This window comes from Cebus imitator, unplaced genomic scaffold (genome assembly GCF_001604975.1).
Source record: "Cebus imitator isolate Cc_AM_T3 unplaced genomic scaffold, Cebus_imitator-1.0 Scaffold101, whole genome shotgun sequence".
Taxonomy (NCBI): Eukaryota; Metazoa; Chordata; class Mammalia; order Primates; family Cebidae; genus Cebus; species Cebus imitator.
In genome coordinates this window covers 4,709,391-4,731,513 of record NW_016107416.1, presented here as the reverse complement: position 1 = coordinate 4,731,513, position 22,123 = coordinate 4,709,391, and the positions used below count along the sequence as shown (strand labels likewise).

Below are 22,123 nucleotides of genomic sequence, written 5' to 3'. Positions count from 1 at the left end.
AAAAAAAAAAAAAAAAAAAAAAGCAAAATGATTTGATATTTTGGATCAGATTATTAGTTAGGTTTCTTTTACGACATTCTTCTCAAGTACAGATCTTCTCCAACATGGGTTGTGTTACACAAGGTCCATTTTGACACCCAGGTTTGCTCATGGAGATATTTTGGCAAGTGCCTTGGCTGTGCCTAAATGTCTCAGTGGAACTTCAATGCAACACTCATCCTTCCTGTTCCTCTAACATAGAGCACCTGTGTTTTTCACTTTTATGTTCCAGTGCTTTGTGTTCGTCCTCAAAATTCTTATAACACTTCCTCCCCTTCCTCCGCATGCCTCTCAATACCCTGCGCCCACGTCAAACAACTACTTTTCCCAGTCTGTCTTTCCCAGAAGACATAAATGAAGGCGTTAAAGGGAGGCTCTTTAGAAGAGGCTGATTCAGTAGAGAGATAAAAACTTTTATTGTTCTCCTGTTTCTATTCCCTATTTCTTGAAACTCAGAGGTGATTGAGGCAACTCAGTAGTCATCTTACACCCATGATTCCACTGAAGGATAGTAGTCGCATGGCAAGATGGCAAAGCAGAAAGTCAGAAGCCACCTGACTCACTGATGGCTGTGCAGCTGCTGCACTAACCGTGGAGTGACCTCCTCCACGCTCGCTTGTTGTTAGGAAAAATTAATGTTAATCTTGTTCCAGCTTTTATTTCAGGTCTTTGTTGCTAGCAGCCACAGCACATAATAGCTAATCATAATCTCACTGCAATCTGATTCCCCAAACCCTACTGCCCACCTCCCTTTCTAAAGTATTTAATTCCTCACATTGCTAGGGGAGAGGGAAGACTTTACATAGGCCACCTAACTCCTGTGGTTCATTTCCCTATGTTATTTTTGCTTGCCTAGCAATCAGTTTCTTCTCCATACTAACTCTATACTAAATTTTTATGAGCCTCAGTTTCCACTTCTGTAAAATGGAAGGGATAATGACTGTCATGCATAACTATCAAATCCTTGTAAAAAAGCACAGTCGTATATTTAAAAAAATCACTACTAATAATAATTATAGTTCTGTCTTTCATTCTTTATTTTAACACAATAGATTCTTCTAAGGCTTCATTTCTTTTCATAGTTAGCAGCCGGTACCCACTTTTCCTCTACCCACAACCACTCATGTTTGTTCACATATACCATCTTGACAACTAATGCCCAGAGAGAAGATGTATTATAAGCTGCTTTGGTCAGAAGAAAGAGGCTGCTGATGACTACCAAGGATTATGAGGACTTGGTCCCTTGGTCCAGAATCCCACTGCAATGCCAACATACATTAAAAAATATATGCATCAGATTACTTACTATATACTCTCATTTTTGGGTATAGAAAGTGATTCCCTTAACGTTTTCACATGCAGAGAGATAATTTCTTAAGGGAGATTTTTTTTTGTTGTTTGTTTGTTTTCTTTTGTTTTTTGAGATGGAGCCTCACCCTGTCGCCCAGGCTGGAGTACAATTGTGTGATCTCGGCTCACTGCAACTTCCGCCTCCCAGGTTCAAGCAATTCTCCTGCCCCCAGCCTCCTGAGTAGCTGGGATTACAGGCGCATGCCACCATGCCCGGCTAATTCTTTTTTGTATCTTTAGTAGAGATGGGGTTTCACCATGTTGGCCAGGCTGGTCTCAAACTCCTGAACTGATGTCCCGCCTCGCCCTCCCAAAGAGCTGAGATTACAGGCATGAGCTACGGCACCTGGCCAGGGGACAGTATTTTAATTTTTTCTGTTTGTTTCTATGATTCAGTGAGTCCTCAGATATCTCTGACAGATTTTTTTTGAGTTTAAGGAAGACTCCTGACACCAAGTAAGTTAATTAATAAGCTGAACTAACAGTCTGTGAAAAGAGTCATTAAATACCAGTTTAACTGACCCATAGCCCAAGAAAAACAAGCCCATTCATCGTTGCCCCAGTAAGACAGCCAGGAAGGACGGCTTGTGATTTCTGTAGTTTAGCATTCTCAGACCTGCCAGAGACATGTGTGGGCCACCTTTGGTATGCTAACACATAAGAAGCATTCAATAACGAAAGTCCTGAATCATTCAAAGGGAACTGACTAGAAATTATTCCTACTATTTTGATCATAATGAGTTCAGTAATGATTATAACCATGATAAGGATCCACAAAGCAAATAAAACAATGAAAAAACGCTTACTGAGCAAAGGTTTTGTCTACGAGATCCACATTGTTGATTTTGACAATACATTCATTTTCATGAAATAGTCCCTCTCGCTTGGACCTGCTGTTTTCTTCAATGCCTCGGATGAAGAGTCCTAGAATCCTAAATGCAAAATTTAGATTGAAATGTAATTACTAAATAATAAATGCTAATCATTTCTCCACTTCCACCTATTCAGAAATACATATTGATTTCTATTTACGAAAGAAATTATACTTCATATTCAGGCAACTGTTTGTTATTTAAATCCCTAATCCCAAAAAAGCAAAACTCACTACAAGAGAAAAAACCCTTCTAGATAAACATGCATAAGTTCCAGCATCAATCTCTGGTTTCATTTCTCATGCTTGCAGTAAACTTATAAAAAGGCTAGTTTAGTGGAGTTGACACCAAAGACTCCTGGTTTGGAGAAGGGCATCACATCAGACTGTAATAAGTAAGTCTGAGTCAGGGCCAACATGACAAATTGATGTTTACCAATGAGAGAACATTAGGTATTCACAGTAACTTTTGCAGTCTTACCACCTATTCCAATAATTTGCAGTTTAAGAAGCAAACAAACATTTAAGCTCAGATCATATTACTCAGTTTAGAAGGAAGCTGGATCACATTTGTTAGTGCTACCAAATCAAGTATGTGTGTGCTGTTTTCTATGTGCTCAGGATGGAGTATGAGACAAAGCCACAGGACCAGGACCGGGTAACTTCAGTACACATTTGGAATAAAGCTGAAGTCCAAAAACTAAAGACATCAACAAGCCTAGAGCCTTCAAAGATTTGAGAGCTAACTGGATGGGAGACTAGCGCCACACACAGGGGCTTTGAACAAACAGCTAATGAACTTAATCTGATGGACCTGGAGGGGGGCATCCAGCACCCCCAGCTTCTGAGCAGGGAAGTGGCATGATGAAGGCAGGCTTTGGGAAGAGTTGTCTGAAATTTCAACCAAGAAGAAGCTAAAATAGAGAGGATACCAAGGGGCTTCTGGATTTTTGTGGCTGTAGCTTAGAATCAGGTGGGTTGGAAGAAAAAGAAAGGAGAGAAAACTGTAGCCATAAGAATTAAAATGTGTGTGTGCGCGCATGCACGTGTGTGTATGTCTGTACATACATACACAATTCTATTACATATATAAACCAAAACTAAGCCAAAAACCTTAAGAAATGGATCTTAACTTATACATATTTTCATTATTTCTTATTTGTGGGAATTCCCTTCTCCTTGTGACGTGACAGAGCTTAGCTGTGTCCCAGAGTAAGAAAGATAGATATGCCCTGCAAGAGGAGTCTGCTAGGTTTGGAGAAACTGTGACCTCCACTTTATCAATCCTCTGGTTTTCCTACTTTGTCACTCTCTTTGTAAAAAAACCACGCTTGCTATGACAAAGTACCTTTGCATTAAATTTCAAATGTAAATAAAACATGAGCATATTTTATGTGTAAATAACAGGGTCAGCCATAGAAAAGGGCAATCTATAATGCAAGTATCAGAGAAAGCAGTCCTCCTGTTTGGAGTGGCCATGGAGTTGAGCCTCTGCCCCCTTAATGAGCTCCCATCATCTCAAGACATCAACAGGCATGGCAGTGATATTTGGGTCTCTACTTCAAAAATGTTAAATGAATACAGCAGGCTGCTGCAAGAGACAGATCAGCACACAGTCATGCCATCTACTGCAGGGAAGGCTCAGGGCCATAGGCACAAGTGTGTGGTGACGTCTTGTGGTTTCCTAGTTCTAGTAGGTTACCAAATTCATCATATACTGTATGACTTTAATCTTGAAACACAGTATTAAAAATTGAACTATTTGACACCTTAAAAACAGACCAAAATTGTGGGTTTTTTTCCTAAATTAAACAGCATCCTAAGAGTTCACATTCTGGATTTTTGTTAGGGTGGATTCACAATAACTTGATCCATTAGGAGGCTCACATGTGGTTATAAACTTGTTTATGTAAGTGATATTTTTTTAACAGGCATTCAAGTCTTCCTTTAATTTAATTCAGTACATCATCAGTCATGTAATGTTACTCCCTAGGATTTAATTTCACATTTTGGGAGATGAATTAATTCTTTCAGACCACTGGGTTGCAATTTAGCTGGCATATTACAGCTGGAGTATGCTATGTGAACCTCACTGATCTAAATAATCTAACTTTCCATGAAAAATTTATTGACAGAATAAGCCCAACTGTAAAATCCATGTGTCAGAGGTAATTTTGGTAAAATGTAAAACTGACTGACTTTATTAGTTTGGTCCCTGGCAACAAACCACTTCTGCCCTCTCTGTTCCACGGAAGGGATAGATTCCCTCCAGTTTGATTTTGTCCAGATCACTATGAGAAGGCTCAGAAAACAGTATCTCATTATCCTCTTTGCCCTAAACTGGTGAGCTATGGTAACTGTCTCATCTGGGACAGACTCACAGAATTTAAAGATTAATGCTGTCGAGGAGTTATAGGCCAAGACTAACCAGTTAATTTGCATTAATGAGCAATGATAAAGGATGTTGAAATCCATAGCCTCACAGAATAGAGGGGTAACAATTCTTCTTGCTCTTCTAATAATCATTTAGGCACTAACATCTTCTCCTTGCCCTCTTCCTGTTCTTTTCTCAATGTCACACAGCCTCAGTGACTCTACCAGCTTAGCATTTTTATTCGAACACCTCTTCTCACAGTCTTTATCAGTCTTCATCCACCCTTTCTCTTTCTCTCTCATGTTAGCTGTTTTCCCTATGAAATTGAGGCATATTATGCTATCAGTACTGAAATGAATTAGATTTCACGTTTTTAATTCACAAAAAAACACATTGATTCTAAGAATATGAATAAAATTAAGTGGCTTTTTAGTTGCAAGAACTTTGGGGTTTTTTGTATGTTTGTTTTGTTTTTACTGGGAAAGCCAATGGCCCTCAATACAAGCAGCATTAAGCACCCCTCTGCGATGGTATCTAATGAATTCACTGAAGCTTTATCTAGCAGAGCAGCCACTATAATTTGCTAAGGATGATCTAACTTAGATTAGGCCTCTTATTCAACAACAGGTGTGGAAACATTTTTGTAAAGGAAAAAAAAAATTAAAAAAATACATTGGAGGCAAAACCAATTACAGTAATCTTAGTAAAAAAATTTAAATGTAAATTCTAATTTAAAATAGTGGCACAAACCAATACATGGAAGGAAATTAAGAGCAAAGTATGCCACTATGACCTTAACGAAGCCCCTGTGCTCACACAGTGAAACCATATGGCACTATGAAGTCAGACGCTTGTCTGACATGCTCTATACGCAGTTGCATCTAGACACATGGGTTGAGTTAAGTGTTTGAGTTAAGTGTGCTGTTTCAGCCTGTACTCATTACTTCTTAAGTTTTATTGGCTCATGTCTCTACTGCTATAGTATTTTTAATGTTTTTAATTAAATTTCCTTTCTATAATACTGGTGGATAGCAAAAAAAAAAATAAAATAATAATAGAACTATTTCACCAAGTTACTGAACAGTCAACCATGAACTTACAAAAAACCTGCATTTCTGAATCAGGCTTTTTGGTTTTAGCCAAAATAATCATCATACTGATGATTTACACATTCATACACTATGTGTTTTACAAGGAACTTTCACATTTTTAATGTTATTTAATCCCCATAACCTTGATGTAAAGTAGGTACTCGCAAGGGAGAAGTTTAGGGGACTTGCTCAAGGTTATAAAAAAGAACATTGGGATTCAAATCCAATTGTTCTGAAACCAAGTCCAATTCTCTTTCCACTATTCTACAAGGCTTGTGCTAGGAATCAGAACCAGGAAGGAGAAGGGAGGAAATCAATAAAGCTTAGTGTATTTCCCTTGTTTGAAATCAGAGAATGTGATTTCTGGTCTATAGGGTCAGCTTGTTTTCTGAACGACTGAAAATGAAGTATAGTGACTGTCACAGTGTATATTTTCTCATTTTGGGAAATTGGGAAGATCTTGTGTTCTATCCCACCTTCATTAAACTAAAGAGGCTGGTATTTTAACAGCTCTGGTAGTTCACAAAACTCTATCAGCATACTTCTGCCAAAAGTCATTAAAATTTCTCCTGACAACTGAGTAAATATTCACCCTATCTATCAAAAACAACCTCAATTTGTCCTATGCCATAACCCATAACATTTATAAATACACTTATTAACACATACAGAAAATGAGACAATAAGAGCTGCTAGCTTTTTGATTCATTTGCAAAAAAAAAAAAAAAAAAAAAAGGTGATGACTTCGCAATTACAGGTAGCAGATGGCTACCTGCTGAATATGATGCCAACCAAAATACCATGACTAAATCTGTTCTTTTTGCTATAGGGCAGACTGAATTGAATAAGTATTCAGAATCCCTAAATTAATACTATATAACCTTTGGGAAAATTTGAGTTCTTGAAAGAGCAATGAAGTGAGAAGTTAGGAGATCTGGATTTTGTATGACCTTGGGAAAATCAATTGACTTGTCTCAACATTGATATCCTAAACTAAAATAAAGAATTCTCCCTTTTCAATGCTGTGTTTAGGAAAATAAATTTAGTAAATTAACTAAAATCATGTCGTGTGAGTAAAAACTTATTTTCTTTTAAGTTTCTGACAACCCTTGTCAATATCAATCTAGTGCAAAATGTGGTCATCTTATTACAAAGTGACATAAAATCTAAACCACTTCTCTACAATTGTTTTAATAGTGCTAATATTAACATTGAAGTACATACTTTAATTTCTACCAAGATGACAAGTTTTAAATCCAGTTAAACAGATGTAAATTTCAAGAAGTGTTGACACAATCTACAATGCCATTTTTATCAGTGTGGATTTAGCAACATAATGTCTTAAAAATTCCAAAAGGATATGGTAAATTATTTTTAACTGAACTAAATTATGTTTTAGGAAAATATAGCACGATGACATTTTGCTTCTATAAAGCCATCCTAAATACACAGCCTCAGATATAGCTACTTAAAATGTTAGAATATATATTATTCTAAATGCTACATCCTTGAAGAGTAACAGGACATACCAATTTGGAATTATTATACTCACTTGTTGAAGCGTATTCTGGAATATTAAAAAAAAAGTCAGTTGTAACATTTGTTTAACAGTATGTTAACATCTTTGCCAAGGATTCTGTTTACTATGTGTCACTGACAATGATATTTTAAGAAAGTATTTCATAATTATTTGTAAATGGAGAAACTGTGATTGATTTTTTCCCCCAATACATCCTAAAGTCAATGATTTTATTTTGTTTCCAACACTTAAGTGGCCAAAAACAGTATGTCTTGAGGCATCCATGTAAATAATAGAATTTACATTTAATCTCCTTCTGAAAAACATTTGGGAAAAAGGAGCTCAAATCAGGGCTTTCATTAGCAATGAGCTTCTGAAATGAGCAAAACATCTTACCTTCCACTTAGAGATGAAAAGAAGGGCACTACATGTATTCCCAATGGGCCTCCTTCCCCAGAAATCTCTACTGTTCTTGTCATATCACTAGGGCAGAAAAAGACAGGAGCACAAATGAGTATCTACTAAAAAACAAATGAGACACATCTAAAACACACACACAGACACTGCTCAGGATTATATCAACTAATATAACTTCAACAGCAGAGACTAAGTCAAAAGAGTACATAATGTACTGTTAGGTTCCGAAGATTCAGAAAACAAAATGTTTAAAAGGCTATCTGATTTCTTACTTTTACTCCTAGAAGAGGAACAAATGGAAATGACTACCTACAAAAATAACTTCCTACTTAACTTAATCTGCATAAATCAACATATTTTAAAAGAGATACACAAAAATAAAAATTTTCCCCATTGAAACACACTTGAAAATTACTGTACAGATCATACGAAACACAGAAGAAAACACACTGACACTTCAGCATAAAGTAGGCTTCTTCTCTGGAACAGAGGAAGAATGAAATAAAATATTTATTGGAAAAAGCACAGAATTACATGTTATAATGGCTGTGAAGCCACAGTTGGTAATACATACGGGCATGTTCAAAGCAATATAAATCAAAACTCAAACTTGCTTTTCAATAAGGCGGCAGTTACATTCAATGGAACAATTCCAAATTTTCACCTCCTGTTTTTTTTAACGGTAGAAAAAGAGGTTGCAAAGCCTGAAGAAAATGTATTATAGAAAGAAATAGAAAGCCTGACCTGCGTAACCTACCCCAGATTAAGGAAAGGATGAGCTAGAAACATTAATGGATTGTGTGTATGACTGAAATAAAGAAGGCACTGGGAGCTTTTGAGTAATAAAGAGTGGAACCAACAAGTTTTCATAAAGATGAAAAATAATAACTGTGAACAATTACTGGCTCCTTTAATCCCAGAGAGAAAAAATAATTGCCAGAAGAAAATAATAATGTGGAAGCAAACATCCATGTTATGGAAATTGTACGCAGGTCTCCATTGTTTTCTATTTACATGAAAATGACCTGAAACTAGATGTCAAATTAAGAGCTACCACCGCTACAAATGCTTTCTGCTCCAAATTGAAAACAGTGAAATGTTAGCTTCTTGCTGGAAAGTTGAGAACAGCATTAAGCAAAATCCATGATGAATTTACTCTGCATCAAGTATTCTCTAAATTATCAGCAATCTAAAACAAATACATTAAAAATATTCTCACCAGTGGATTAAGTTTATTTTTAATGCGTTTTCTTTGCAAGCCTATTATCATTAAGAAATGCAAAAAAGAATACATTAGTTTTCAGCATTTGCAGAAGATGATGAAATTTTAAATCTGGTAATAAATTTCAAATGAGTTTTGCCCAGATATTGCTGATATACGTAAAACTTGTTCAGTCAAGCAGATTATGTCAGAGGCTTAGAATAAAAGCTAAAAATGAAACTAATTTTAGAGTGATAATATAGTATTAAATCATTCATCTCTATATATGTGAGGATATGAACATTTATGTAAATATGTATGTATGGACTGTTATATATAGGTATGCATTATAAGGTCTGAATATAAAATGCTTGGTGGGCAGAGAAACTTGTATGGCTAAAAAGTAATAAGTTTACAAAAAATAACAGATTTATAGTGCATTTTTAGCCATCTGAGGAAGTCTAAACCCAAAGCATTTGCATCCTAGGTTTACAATACTTTTTAAAAAGACTTTTATAAACAGAGATTCAAATTTTGCTTAACCACTGAAAATTATTACCTTTACCTTTATAACATATTTTTATAGTTATGCACTGAAAGAAGCACAACACAAATCTTTCCTAATAAATGTATCAAGTATCCACATGCTAAGAGATAGCATCCATATGTAATATATAGAGGCTTTGGAATGTGTTTAGTCTGTTACAGACTTCAAGATTTCAGATTAATAATTTTTAGGATAAATTTTATGAATTCCCATGTTTTTTCTATTTCACAAATATTTCTTTACTCCCACTCAAAATCCCTTCTATAAGACATAATAAATTATATGTATCATACTGATACCTACTCTTTAGTAATCATTAGCAATGTGTTTTAACATTTACTTAAGAAACCAAAACATATTTAAGTAGCTAATCTTTTAAAAATACTTAAAAATTTTGTGAGAATGGAGTTTTAAAAGTTGATTTCCATTTTATGAGATTCTTCTTTCAATGTAGCAGAATAAAGTTTCATTCTACCATTACACACGATGCTTGCAATTTTGTGGCTAGAAGGATCTTTTATAACCTTTATATTATTATCACAAAAATAGTACTATCCCAGAAAAAAAGCCTAAAACACTTTTGATATTTTTTTTACTATAATATATAAGCACTTACAGAAAATCAGAACTATTTAATAAAAATAAGCAATATAATTCAATATAATTTTACACAGACCATGTCTCTTTGTGTTCTTTATAAAATGTTACCCACTATTAGGTTTCAAGATAGAAAGGAGTGCATTTGAAAAAGAATGCCTCATGGACCAGTTCACATATTTTTATTTATTTTAAAAGAAAAACAACCCTCAGTATTAGAAATACTTGATGAAGTTTTGTTCTGCAGAAATCTCTATATATACCGCCTTCACTGAAGAGAAACACAGCAAGTAGGACTGGACACAACTATTTGAATACATATCTCATAAAGTGAGATTTTACAAAGATGTGAAAATAGGCTATTAATGCTATTTGTTTAGATAAACTCTAGAGCACAATTCAGGGACGAGTGAGCAGGACATGGCACTTTATGTTTTAGAGGACATTGTAGTAGACAAAAAATAAGCTAGAAGGTTGATTTTGAATGAAAATGTAGAAAAGGAGGTGGAAAGGATATTCTGGGAGTGGAAAGAAAAAGTGGTTGACAGTTACTAAAAAAAGAAAATGAACTGTGTGGGATTAAAAAAAAGGTTCAGTTATACATAAAAGACAAGTGGGAAGGTTTTACTAAGCTCAAAATAGCTATCTTTATACAACTTCCTAAGGCATACTAAAAGAAGCAGATAGTTACAAAGCATTAGTTCAACTAGTATTAAACTAGCAAAATGCTCTAAGATCCAATTGATAAAACTGGAACCAGCTGCTACCGATCTGAGATTTAGACAAAACTATCGGTGAAGCTGCAGAATCAGTGGTCTAAAAATGTGACTGTCATTATGAATGGCAACTCTGCTAGAGATAGATGTGAGAGGCTTCATTTGGTTTCCATCCAGAAGAAAGACTTCAAGGTTGAGGGACAAATGTAAAACAGAAGCTACAGATGTTTGTTTGTAAGTCTCATTTCTTTACACCAGGTAAATGGACAGCATTTTTAACACTAAGATTATTGAACTCAGTGGCAGGTCACTTGTTGAGCTATGGAAGAGATGAGAATGGGGACAGGGAGGGGGAAGCTGAGGCATGAGAATCGCTTGAACCCGGGAGGCGGAGGTTGCAGTGAGCCCAGTTCACACCACTTAACTCCACCCTGGTTGAAAGAGTGAAACTGAGTCTCAGAAAACAAACAAACAAACAAACAAACAAACCCAACTAAATAAATAAATTAGGTATTTCCCTATTAGAGTGGTTGGCTTTAATGAGAAACATAAAGATCATAACACATATACGTTACACATGTCATATCTGGTATTTACAAAGGGTTCAATAGCTACCTGCTATTAGTATGATCATTAGAACTTTCTCAGGAAACATGCTTACAGGCTAAAATAATAATCTATATCAAACTTTCCCATTTTTTTTTCTATTGATTTCCTCAGTAAGACTTTCTTAAAAAGCCTTAAATACCACAGGATTGAGGAACACATTTTCTTTGCAATCCGATTGCCCACGTGCAGAGAGAAGACAAAGGGCTACAGCACATGGGTGGGTGTTAGTTGATCTTCTGCAAGGACGGATTCACAGATCTGTGGCAAGCAATGGTATGACAGACGAACTACAGAAGGAAACCTCCAGGAAGAGTCTGCAGACAACTTGAACTCTACTTGATGGTGAAATGTCTTGAGGATGCAAACATACTAGTACAAATCTATAAAAGGCTTTGTTGTTGGTGATGAGATCCACTTATTTTCCTTGAATTCAACAAATATTAATTGAGTTGTTTCATTGGGGAAGTTCCGCAAGGAAAGAACAAGGACAAATCCCTGCTTTAGTAGTTTATAATCTAAAGGGAGGGTTGATACAGGTAATTAAAATAATAGAAGGCAATAGGTCACAGTAGTAGATCCTCAGTGAATGTAAGCTCTTACTTGGGAGGCAGTGTGCCAACTATTTTCTGGGCATTATATCATGTGCTGATATTAAATCTATAAAGTAAACATTGATATTACATCCATTTGAGAAGTAAACTTATGCTTAAAGAGTTTAATAATTTGTCCAACATCATATCATTCCTATAAAGTAGAGTCATCAAGACTCAAATAGGGACTTATTGCACTCCAGAGCAGAGTTCTTGAACTCCTGACCTCAGGTGATCCTCCCACCTCGGCCTCCCAAAGTGCTAGGATTACAGGCGTGAGCCACAGCACCCGGCCCAGAGCAGAGTTCTTAACCATTTAACCAAAGTGCAGTTTCAAAGAGGAGGGACCTTGCGATGTGTTTCAGAAAAGGAGGGTGCAGGCTTAGGAAGGGAAGCTGAGATTAGGAATCTCTTCCTGAAGAAGGATAAATGGGTCTTCCTTTAGAAAAGGTAGGTGAGGCGATGGAGCAGGCATGCACAGGAGAGAAAGTCAACCAGATGGAGATATTGAAGGAGGATAGTTTGTGAATATAAATAGCTGTAATATTAGAGAGAGGGAGGGAGAAAGGTGGGAGACAGAGAGAATAAGAGGAGGAAGAAGGGATAAAAGAGAGGAAAGAAAAAGGCGNATTAAACCATTGGCTTGAGATTAAATCTCAGAGTGGTGTGTTGAATTTCTGGCTGGCAAATGTATACTTAATTTGCAGAAAATTAAGTCACTACAGGTTCTAGAATTAGGGAACAGTGTGATAAATGCTATGGTTTAGAAATATTTATGCAGTGATAAGTGGGATCAATTGGAAAAGGGAACAACAAGGGAGAGATTGGTACTTAGGGCGGGAATTAGTAAATTACTGCAATAATCTAGTTGCCATTAATAGAGTAATAGAGGCTTGAGTAGTGACTACAGGAACAAAGCATCAAAACATGGCGAGATGTCCCACATTTTATGAGATGTGCTCTGCACAGTTTGACCAATGAACAGATATCGTGGACACAGCAGAGGATAGGATAAAATGTGCTGGTAGTTTAAGCATGAAACAAAAGGCTAGTCTGGAAGAAGGCTTACTTGGGGAGTAGGAGTGGTGTGATAAGGCAGAGTCAGAAATGAGATAGGAATTAGGGATGAGGTGGAGGTCTTTTACACATATTGCTTGCTATTTAAAGAGAAGCTCAAAGTATAATTCTTTAATAAAATCACCAAACCTCTTGTTTCGTTGTCTTTTCAGGTCAAAGTAAGTTGAGTGGTGCTTCGTAAGAGATGCATATTGTAAGACTATTTGGAGAATGTCTTTTAAATGTTATTTTTCTTTAAATAAAGATGTGTTAATAATGGGTGAGCAGTTAACAGCTATGCTTATGATTTATGGAGCAATGTATTATATCCATTCAGTCATTTGCTCAACAAATAGGTCCCTATTATATTCTAAGACCTGTATTAGGTGTCAGGAATCCTTTGGAGGATTCATAGTCTTGCCTGGGAGAATGAGAGACAGTAACAATAAACTACAATCTGTATAAAAATGACAACGAAAATGGCAATAGCAATTAATGTTTATCCAGCCTTTCATTTAGCATTGTGCTAAGTCACTTGTCTGTACTATATCTCATTTAATTTTCACAATAACCTATGTGACCATGACATCCATTTTCCTATGAAGATACATGTTAAAGAAGTAATGTAATTTGTCCAAGATTGAACATGGGGTAAGTAGCAGAGCTAGTGCTCAAACCCAGGACTTATCTAAATCCAAAAGGTTTGGAACTAAGGAATGGTTTGACAAATGCTGTGGTTTAAAAAACTGTATCCAACAGTAATATGTGAGATCAATTAGAATGAGGAGAAACTGATATCTGACAAAGAAGTTAGTAGGTTATCATAACGGTGTAGCTGAGAGGTAACAAAAGCTCAAGCAATGATTACAGAAATTAAATAGTTTCAAGACATTTTGAGATAGACTGCAAATAATTTACTTAGCTTCTACGTGGATGATGCCCAAAGTCCTATGCGTGGGCCAAGCCCTGTGGGATATGAGATTCTCTCTGCCCCAGGAGCATATGGACCATGTAACTCAGCTATAATTGGCTTCCTAATTTCACTTCAACTATTTTTTCATCTCATACCAGCTAGAATCAATGTCCTTTCTTAGAACCGTAACCTCCAAGCTTTCCCCCATGCATTCAGTGATGTTAAGATTGTTATCATCCTTTCCCACTCCAGGGTCTTGAAGTGCTGGGCACTGCACTCACTCTACTTTCTGAATTTGACATAAAACTGATTTTAGCTGCCTTTTATAAGAGAAGTTTCCTAGCCTTGGTCAGGTAGCATGAAATAGAACACCAAGGCATCAGGGAACGCACACGCAATAGGAATGTTTGAAACAGTGGCTTTGTAGACAAGAGTGGTGGGTGTCAATTAAGTCAGTGGCTGTCACTTAATTGCTCTGAATTGCAGTTCTTTAACCTATTAAAGGTGATAAGAAAACTCATGTGAAAAGCCTGTTCTGATAATAAAACTATACATATAAAGGTATACATGTTTTAACTAAATAACATATATTTTTAAGTTCCTACACACTATTTCTCCCAATTGCCTGTAGCTGAAGAAAGCTTAGCTAATTTGTTCATATTGTCATAAGCCAAATCATTGTTGACTCTATGATGCTATTCACACAGCATCTGGCCAAGATATTAAAAATCTTTTCAAAAAGCTAACGTTGAAATAAGTGAAATTAAAGCCAAACAGAATAAGAGCATTACACTCATTATGTCTACCTCCAGAAACAATCTTATTAAATTTCTGAAAAGACAGCACTTTGAAGATTTTCTATGACTCCTCGCCCTATAACGCCTCCTTTTTTTAAGAGACGGTGAGGGTCTCCCTGTGTTGCAGGATGGACTCAAACTCCTACACTCAAGTGATCCTGTGAATCGGCCTCTCAAGTAGCTGGGATGATAGGCATGCGCCACCTAGCCTTGTTTGTATCAAATTTTTAATGCTATGCAGCTCATCAATCAAATAAACAATCTAAATAAAAAGTTACTACGGTCATGTGGCTATAAATAAGTTTGAGGAGAATCCATACAGTAAAGCATGTGACAAAAGATGATCACCTATGTTTTTAGAAAGCTAATTTCATGCTAATTGTTTGGTACCAATTAGTAACTGGACTCAATGAAAGGAATATGTCGACTGAATGAATACAGTAATTATAAACTTCAGCAGCTTTACCTAATGCTGAAGTAACCATCTATTAAATACCAAATTATTTTCCTTATGCCAAATTTGAAATGCCCTAGACAAAATGATTAGAATAATAATAGAGATGATATGATATTAATGACAGTAGAAGTAGCAGCAAATACTCATAGGATTTATCCTAACCCCAACACTATGCAAAATGTTCTACATATATTAACTCATTTAATACTCATAGCAACCCTCTGAATAAGGTTCTAATAATATTTCCATTCTACAGACCAGAAACTAAGGGAAAGAAAAATGAGTAACTTGCCTAAGCTCATAGGACTAGCAAAGAGGCATAGCTGGGATCTGAACCCAGGCACTACCTGAAGCTGAACTGGAAATCACTGCAAAGCAAAGAAAGTATTGGGAAACATGGAAGCAAATAAGTTGCCTTCATTAAGAACGTGAAAAATCCTGGTTAATGGACAGGGTTCATTTTACATCACCAACTAAAATATTGCAAGGTTGTTAAAACACAATACAAAGTAGTACTCAAAGAGCTAAATTTAAGGTTCCCTGGTGGTCTAGTGGCTAGGGTTTGGCACTTTCGAAGAGCTAAAGTCAAAGTAAAACCATAACAATGACCTCTGAAATGTTCATTTGAAACCGCTATTTGAGGAGAGAAAAAAGTAATTAAGAAATCCTGGGTACGCAGGAGTACTGGATGGCTTAAGGATCATTTGTATATATGTTGGTCCGTAAGTTCTCATGTGAAGAAAACAGTAGAAAAGAAGAATTAACTGCTAGATTTGGAACACGTTTCACTCCACAAGTCTACTTATCCTGATCTTTTTTGTAAAATAAGAACACTTATAAACCATTAAAAAACACATCAAATTGAAATAAATCAGATATTTTTATTTGCATGAAGAGAATACCTCAATGTGTCCTTAGTTTTTGGCGATGTAACTAGTTCTGTGTGTTCACCATTCATAACTTCTCTGCCTTCCAAGTTCTCCGTGGAATCCTAGAGTAAAACACAATCGTAAGCATGTGATGCTATGCATATTGAATTGAAAATGTGAATAAAATATCTCAATATGGGAGAGTAAACGGCTTTATGCTGGATATATACATTATGCTCCAATTTCTTTGAAAACTGGAAGCAGGTGTTAATCTTTTCAGTGTTTTCAATGTTCTGTTCTCTCCTATTTGGTTTCTGAAATGCTCAAATGGGTCATCCACACAAGGCAATATGTTAAGAGCTTTGGAATACTTCATTTAACTTCCTGCTACTCAGTCATAGACTTTTGGGACTGTTTTACTCCAGGAAGGAAAAGAATACCAAAGGAGTGGCTCTAGTGACAGGCGGTGATATATTAGCCTTGAGGTACTATACTTGCCTGCCCCCTACAACATTAAAATATTAAGAAAGCAAAATTCATGAAAAATTGTTGCCTGGCAAGGTCACCTCTGTCAAAGTGAGGCAGAAACACTGCAGGAAGAAATCCAGAATTCTTACTTTGTCATAAAATTTGATTCTGAAGATAATCTTCCCAGGGAAAAGCTCCAATCGCCCGTTTAATTTCTAAAATCGTAAACGGGCTCCCACTACAGAAAGGTTGGAGGGTCAGAGAGGTCCTGCACTCCAGGACAGTGGTAAAGCTGTATTGGATGTTACCCAGAGAAGCAGAAGACAGGATGTATTCTAGAAAGAGTGCCTGATGCTGCTGCTTTCTTATGGAAGACATTAGGCCTCAGAGCTGTTCTCTGACAGGTAATAATCCTGTGAATATCCCTCTCTTCAAAAGCAGAGTCAAAAAAAAAATAGTTAGACATGGACTCTGGTTTCATGAAAGCAACATACCAGATACAGAAAGACCCACTAGCAAATATCCACACCTATAAACAGCATTCATGCATCCAAATCCATTATTCCAACAAAGTGAGCTTAAGAGGCTGGACATAAGTAAATTAGATTAATATCTTAAAGAAAATAAGACACAACTGCAACAGAAGCACTTTACTGTAGTGAACTGAGTAAAAAAAAAAAAAGTCTCTCACTTTGAGATTGAGTAACAACATTTCATGCAGGGGTTGGTAGTTTTAAGAAAGACTTGGTCTATACTAGATTTTTACATTATTTTTCTCCTCTTCACAGAGATAAGAAAAGAATTTCTATAAGGTTAAAGAACACTTGATGGTTTAAGGTATCAAATCTTAAAAGATGAATGTTTTGAAAGCTTTCAAACATTCATATTATGAAGGGCTTGATATATGCTTACAGATAAATGGAGACAGGGTTGGGCAGGTTACAAAAATACTTAGAAAAATTTAACATAATATTGGAATCTGTGATTATCACGTATGTCAGGATATTTGATGACCTCATTTTTGCCAAAATCATTAACTTTCTTATCTGTCTCTCTTATACAGGAATGAATCTGTGTCTGGCTCTCTATATATAAAGCACATAACACAAGGAGTTCATTGTATTAATTTTCTAATGTTGTATAATAAATTATCCCACAACTTAATAGATTAAAAAAATAAAGGTTTATTATCTCTCATAGTTTCTGTGAGTCAGAGATTTAGAAGAAGCTTAGCTGGTCGGTTCTCAGGTTGGATCTCTTGTGAGTTTGGAGCCCCATATCTATGGGGCTGTAGCCACAATCATCTAATGGACTGGTTTAAGATCATTTTTATTTCTCACAGCAGCTTTACTGATATGTAATTTACATAAGAGTCACTATTTTAAATAGTACAATTAAGTGGTTTTCAGTATATTCAGGGTCTTGTAACCAGCACCATCTAACGTTAGAACATTTTTTTTTATTGCCCTAAAAAGAAACTCCATGCCCATTAGCAGTCATTTCTAACCCTTCCCTTCCCCAGCAGGCCCTGTCAATAATTAATCTAATTTCGGTCTCAAAGGATTTGCCTATTTCAGACATTTCACATAAACAGAATCATAAAACATGTGGCTTCTTTCACTCTGAATAATGTTTTCAAAAGCTCAGCCATGTTGTGGCATGCATCAGTATTTTATTCCATTTTATGGCCCAACAATATTCCACTTTATGGATATACCACATTTAGTTTATCCATTCATCAGCTGGTGAGCATTTGGGCTGTTTCCACTCTTCCCTATTATGAATAATGTTGCTATGAACATTTGGGTACAAGTTCTCGTGTGAACATATGCTTTCCGTTCTTTTAGGCATATACTGTGGAGGGGAATTGTTGGTCATATGGTAACTCCATGTTTAACGTTTTGAGGAGCTGCTACGCTATTTCCCACATGTCGGAATAATTTGCCATTCTTACCAGCAATACATGAGGGTTTTAACATCTCTATACTTGCCACTGCTTATTTCCATTTTTAAAATGTTAATTTATTTTATTCATCCTGATGGGTACTAGGTGATATGTTACTGTAGTTTTGATTTGCATTTCTATAATGACTAATGATGTTGAGCTTCTTTCCCTGTGATTATTGGCCATTTGTGTATCTTCTTTGGAGAAATATCTATTTGTCTTTTTATCATTGACCTGTAAAGAGTTATTTAAATATTCCATACACAAATTTCTTATTCAATATATGATTTGCAAATATGTGTTCCCATTCTTTGGGTTGTCTTCACTTTCTTGATGTGTCCTTTAAACCACAAAAGTTTTTTATTTTAACGAAGTCCAATTTATCTATTCTTTTGTTGCCTGTGTTTTTTGGTGTTGTATCTAAGGAATACTGCCTAATACAAGTTCACAAATATTTACGGCTTTGTTATATTCTAAGAATTTTATACAGTGTTAGCTCTCACATTTAGGCCTATTATCATTTTGAGTTAATTTCTGAATATTATGTGAGGAAGGAGTTCAAATTCATTCTTTGCATATGGATATCTAGTTGTGTTAGTATCATTTATTGAAAAGGCTATTTTTTATTCATTGAATTGTCTCGACACCCTTTATAGAAAATAAATTTACCAAAAATGTAAGGGTTTATTTCTGGATCCTCAATTGTATTTTATTCATTGATCTATACATCTTTATTCTATGTCAGTATGACAGTCAATTATTGTAGCTTTGTACTAAATTTTGAATTCAGGATGCATGATTCTTCCAAATTCATTCTTATTTTTCAAGATTGCTTTGGCTATGCTGTGTCTCTTGCATTTCCATATTAATTTTAGAATCAGTTTGTTAATATCTGCAAAAAAAAACAGTTGGTTTTTGCTAGGGATGGCATTGAATATACAGATCAATTTGGAGAGTATCATCATCTATACATCATAAAGTCTCACAATTCATGAACAGTTCACAGTGACAGTTAATTAAAACGAATATACTTTTTAGTTTTATAATTCCGTATGGGACGTATCCTCAGGGTGTCAAAGAAAAAAACTGATATTTGCTACAAAGTTTTGTATAATTATTGTTGCCTCTGAACCATGCTGCCAATGGAACTTTCTTGTTGATCCCTAACAAGGTAGAAAAATAACACACTTTCTGGCTCAAATCAACATTATCTAAGGTTACAAAACGAGTTTTTCATCTAGTTCCAGTTAGACAGAAAGTAAAGGTTCTATTTATATCAACAACATGCTTAATGCTCTGAGTATATGGAAATGTCAATTACAATTTGAAAGCAATATTGGGACTATTACAATGTCATAATCTGCTCAAGGATAATTCTGAACTGGCTACACATTTGGAGAAATCATGTCGATAACCAAAGACTTTAAAAAGAATCCACATTCAAAGATTTATATCTCTAAGACAGGAGTCCTATTATTATTAAGATAACATCAAAAACACTTTGCCTTGCTGTACCTATCAAAAGGGGGTAGTAACTACAGTTTATCATCTCAACTAATGAGCAGTGTTTGTCATTTGCCAAGATCATTTCCATATATTGCACTAACAGAATTTTTTGATATTCTCTGAAGATGGGGCAGGCAGACAGATGCTTAGGGCATCTTATAAGGACATAAAGCCAATTTCAAATTGACTTCAGCAACACTGTCGCCGTGCAGTGCTTCAATACTTATCGACAATGGCAGCTTTTAACAGGGTACATAAAATCATTTTTTCCAAAAACTACAAAATAATTGACAAACAATAATTTAAGAACACTTAAGCTTTCCTTCACTAAATTACATGGTAAAATGAAGAGTCATGCAATTGCACATGTCTAAAAATGAAACTATTTTTTTCCTCATTCCTTATATAAATGACTTCGAGAAAATCTGCAAGATGGCTTTTAAATTTGGAAGGAGAGGCACAAAAATAACCCTAATTATGAAGAACCAGAGGTATAAACAATTGATGCCAAACAGCAACCATAGTTCTTTGGCTTCAGGTTTGGGAAACAAATTATGTGATTTCAAATTCTCCAACTTGCCTCTAGAAAACAATAGTTTTGGAAGGAAGCTCTATTATTACTTTTGTTAATATAATTATTACAATTTCCATTTTTAATGTTAACATAGAAGGATGTAATCAGCTGTATAAAATACAAGGTATAGAGCTATTTCAAAATTTATTTTGTCTCCACTTTTGCCCACATGACAAGTCCTTGCTCTCTAAAATAAAGTTAAATAGGAGATTGTCTCTTGTCAACTGGTCAGAGACCTTTAAGAAGTTTGCCCTTTACCACTTTCATCAGAGCAGGGAGCAAGCAGATCATATGTGGCTCTCACAACAGACAAGCATAATTACTACCATTTTTTTTTTAAAGCGAACGTTTTTAGCAACACTTTCAGGATCACGGGAGCATTTCTGACAGCCAAAATGAGTTGGATTTAAACATCACCACACTATTTTTAGCTTTAAAATCAACACTTCCATAATTATTCCCAAACCAATTAGCAACAGCTGGAAAGTAAAGGTGTTTACATTTGGTTAGCACTAGCTTTAACAACTGCAAGTTCTCACAGGCTGGATGAAAAGGGCCAGGCACCAAGATGGTAAACAGTCTCTCCAGGGGTGATCATGGCATCAGCACCAGGATATCATTGCATATTTCACAGTTAGTACCAGTCACTGATTTCATACAAAAACGTGTATTCATTATGAAGCATCACTTGGTTATACATGTCCAAAGAAACTTAACACTCTTGAGATACATATATATATATATATATGAATAAAATGCTCATTGCATTCCCAAGTTCTCATTGAATTTCCCTGGTCCACTGAAGCTACAAAACTAAATTAAAAGTAGTTTTATTGCTCAGTTTTTCTTCTCTCAGATGAGAACTAAAATAGGGGTCCCATCTATTAATAGGTATCTCCCTGTGACTTATAAGTGATCATAAATGGCCATAATTTTTCCCCCCTCAATGAATTTTAGCCACATTTGAAACCACTTGCCAATAAAATGTAACTGCAACTGAATTATGTTTCCAAAACTCAGGTGCATTTAAAAACAAGATTTGCATTCTGAAAAGTCAACTACAAGTTACTTTTGAAATTGCACATGAATGTTAGAATGAGAGTAACAGAAACATTATACAGAGGGGATCTGAACATCAGGTTATGTGCCTAGTGCTCATACATAAACATAATGTATATTTTAAAATTAAAATTCTGGGCATAATTCCAGAATATTTGTTTTTACTTTTCAGAACAAAAATATCTGTGCTAAAGTAAAACAAACTGCATTTGATAAGCACACATGAAATTAGCATGCAATTTGATTGTTAAATACTGTTATTTTCAAACTTTGCCTAATATATATTTTGTATGCCTTTGGCAATGCCTTGCCATTGGAAGTCTCTCAGTTGACTTCAAAGATACCATCCCTAAAAGATTCAGTCTTAGCAATTAATATGCCTATAAGTCACTGCACACACACAGGTCACTGGATTTTTTACCTACACAGCTAGATATTGGCATGACAATTAGAGACATAAAAGTGCTAAATTAAAAGCTGCTTGAGAAGAACTGAGTTTATTCATTTTTGTGTTGATTCTAATAGTGGTTCTCAAACATCAGAAGAATCACCTGGAGC

General features: G+C 35.5%; 1 protein-coding gene across 1 annotated transcript in view; it reads right to left on the bottom strand.

Moving 5' to 3' along the window:
• The window catches only part of PARD3B (par-3 family cell polarity regulator beta), a 1,123,121-nt gene that overhangs the window by 531,354 nt on the left and 569,644 nt on the right, over positions 1-22,123 (bottom strand). Inside the window, exons 5-7 of the mRNA XM_017536909.2 lie at positions 16,047-16,135; positions 7,641-7,727; positions 2,196-2,321 (exon numbers count right to left, since the gene is read on the bottom strand). Coding sequence (XP_017392398.1) covers positions 2,196-2,321; positions 7,641-7,727; positions 16,047-16,135 — 302 coding nt within the window. The remainder of the gene's footprint in view (positions 1-2,195; positions 2,322-7,640; positions 7,728-16,046; positions 16,136-22,123) is intronic.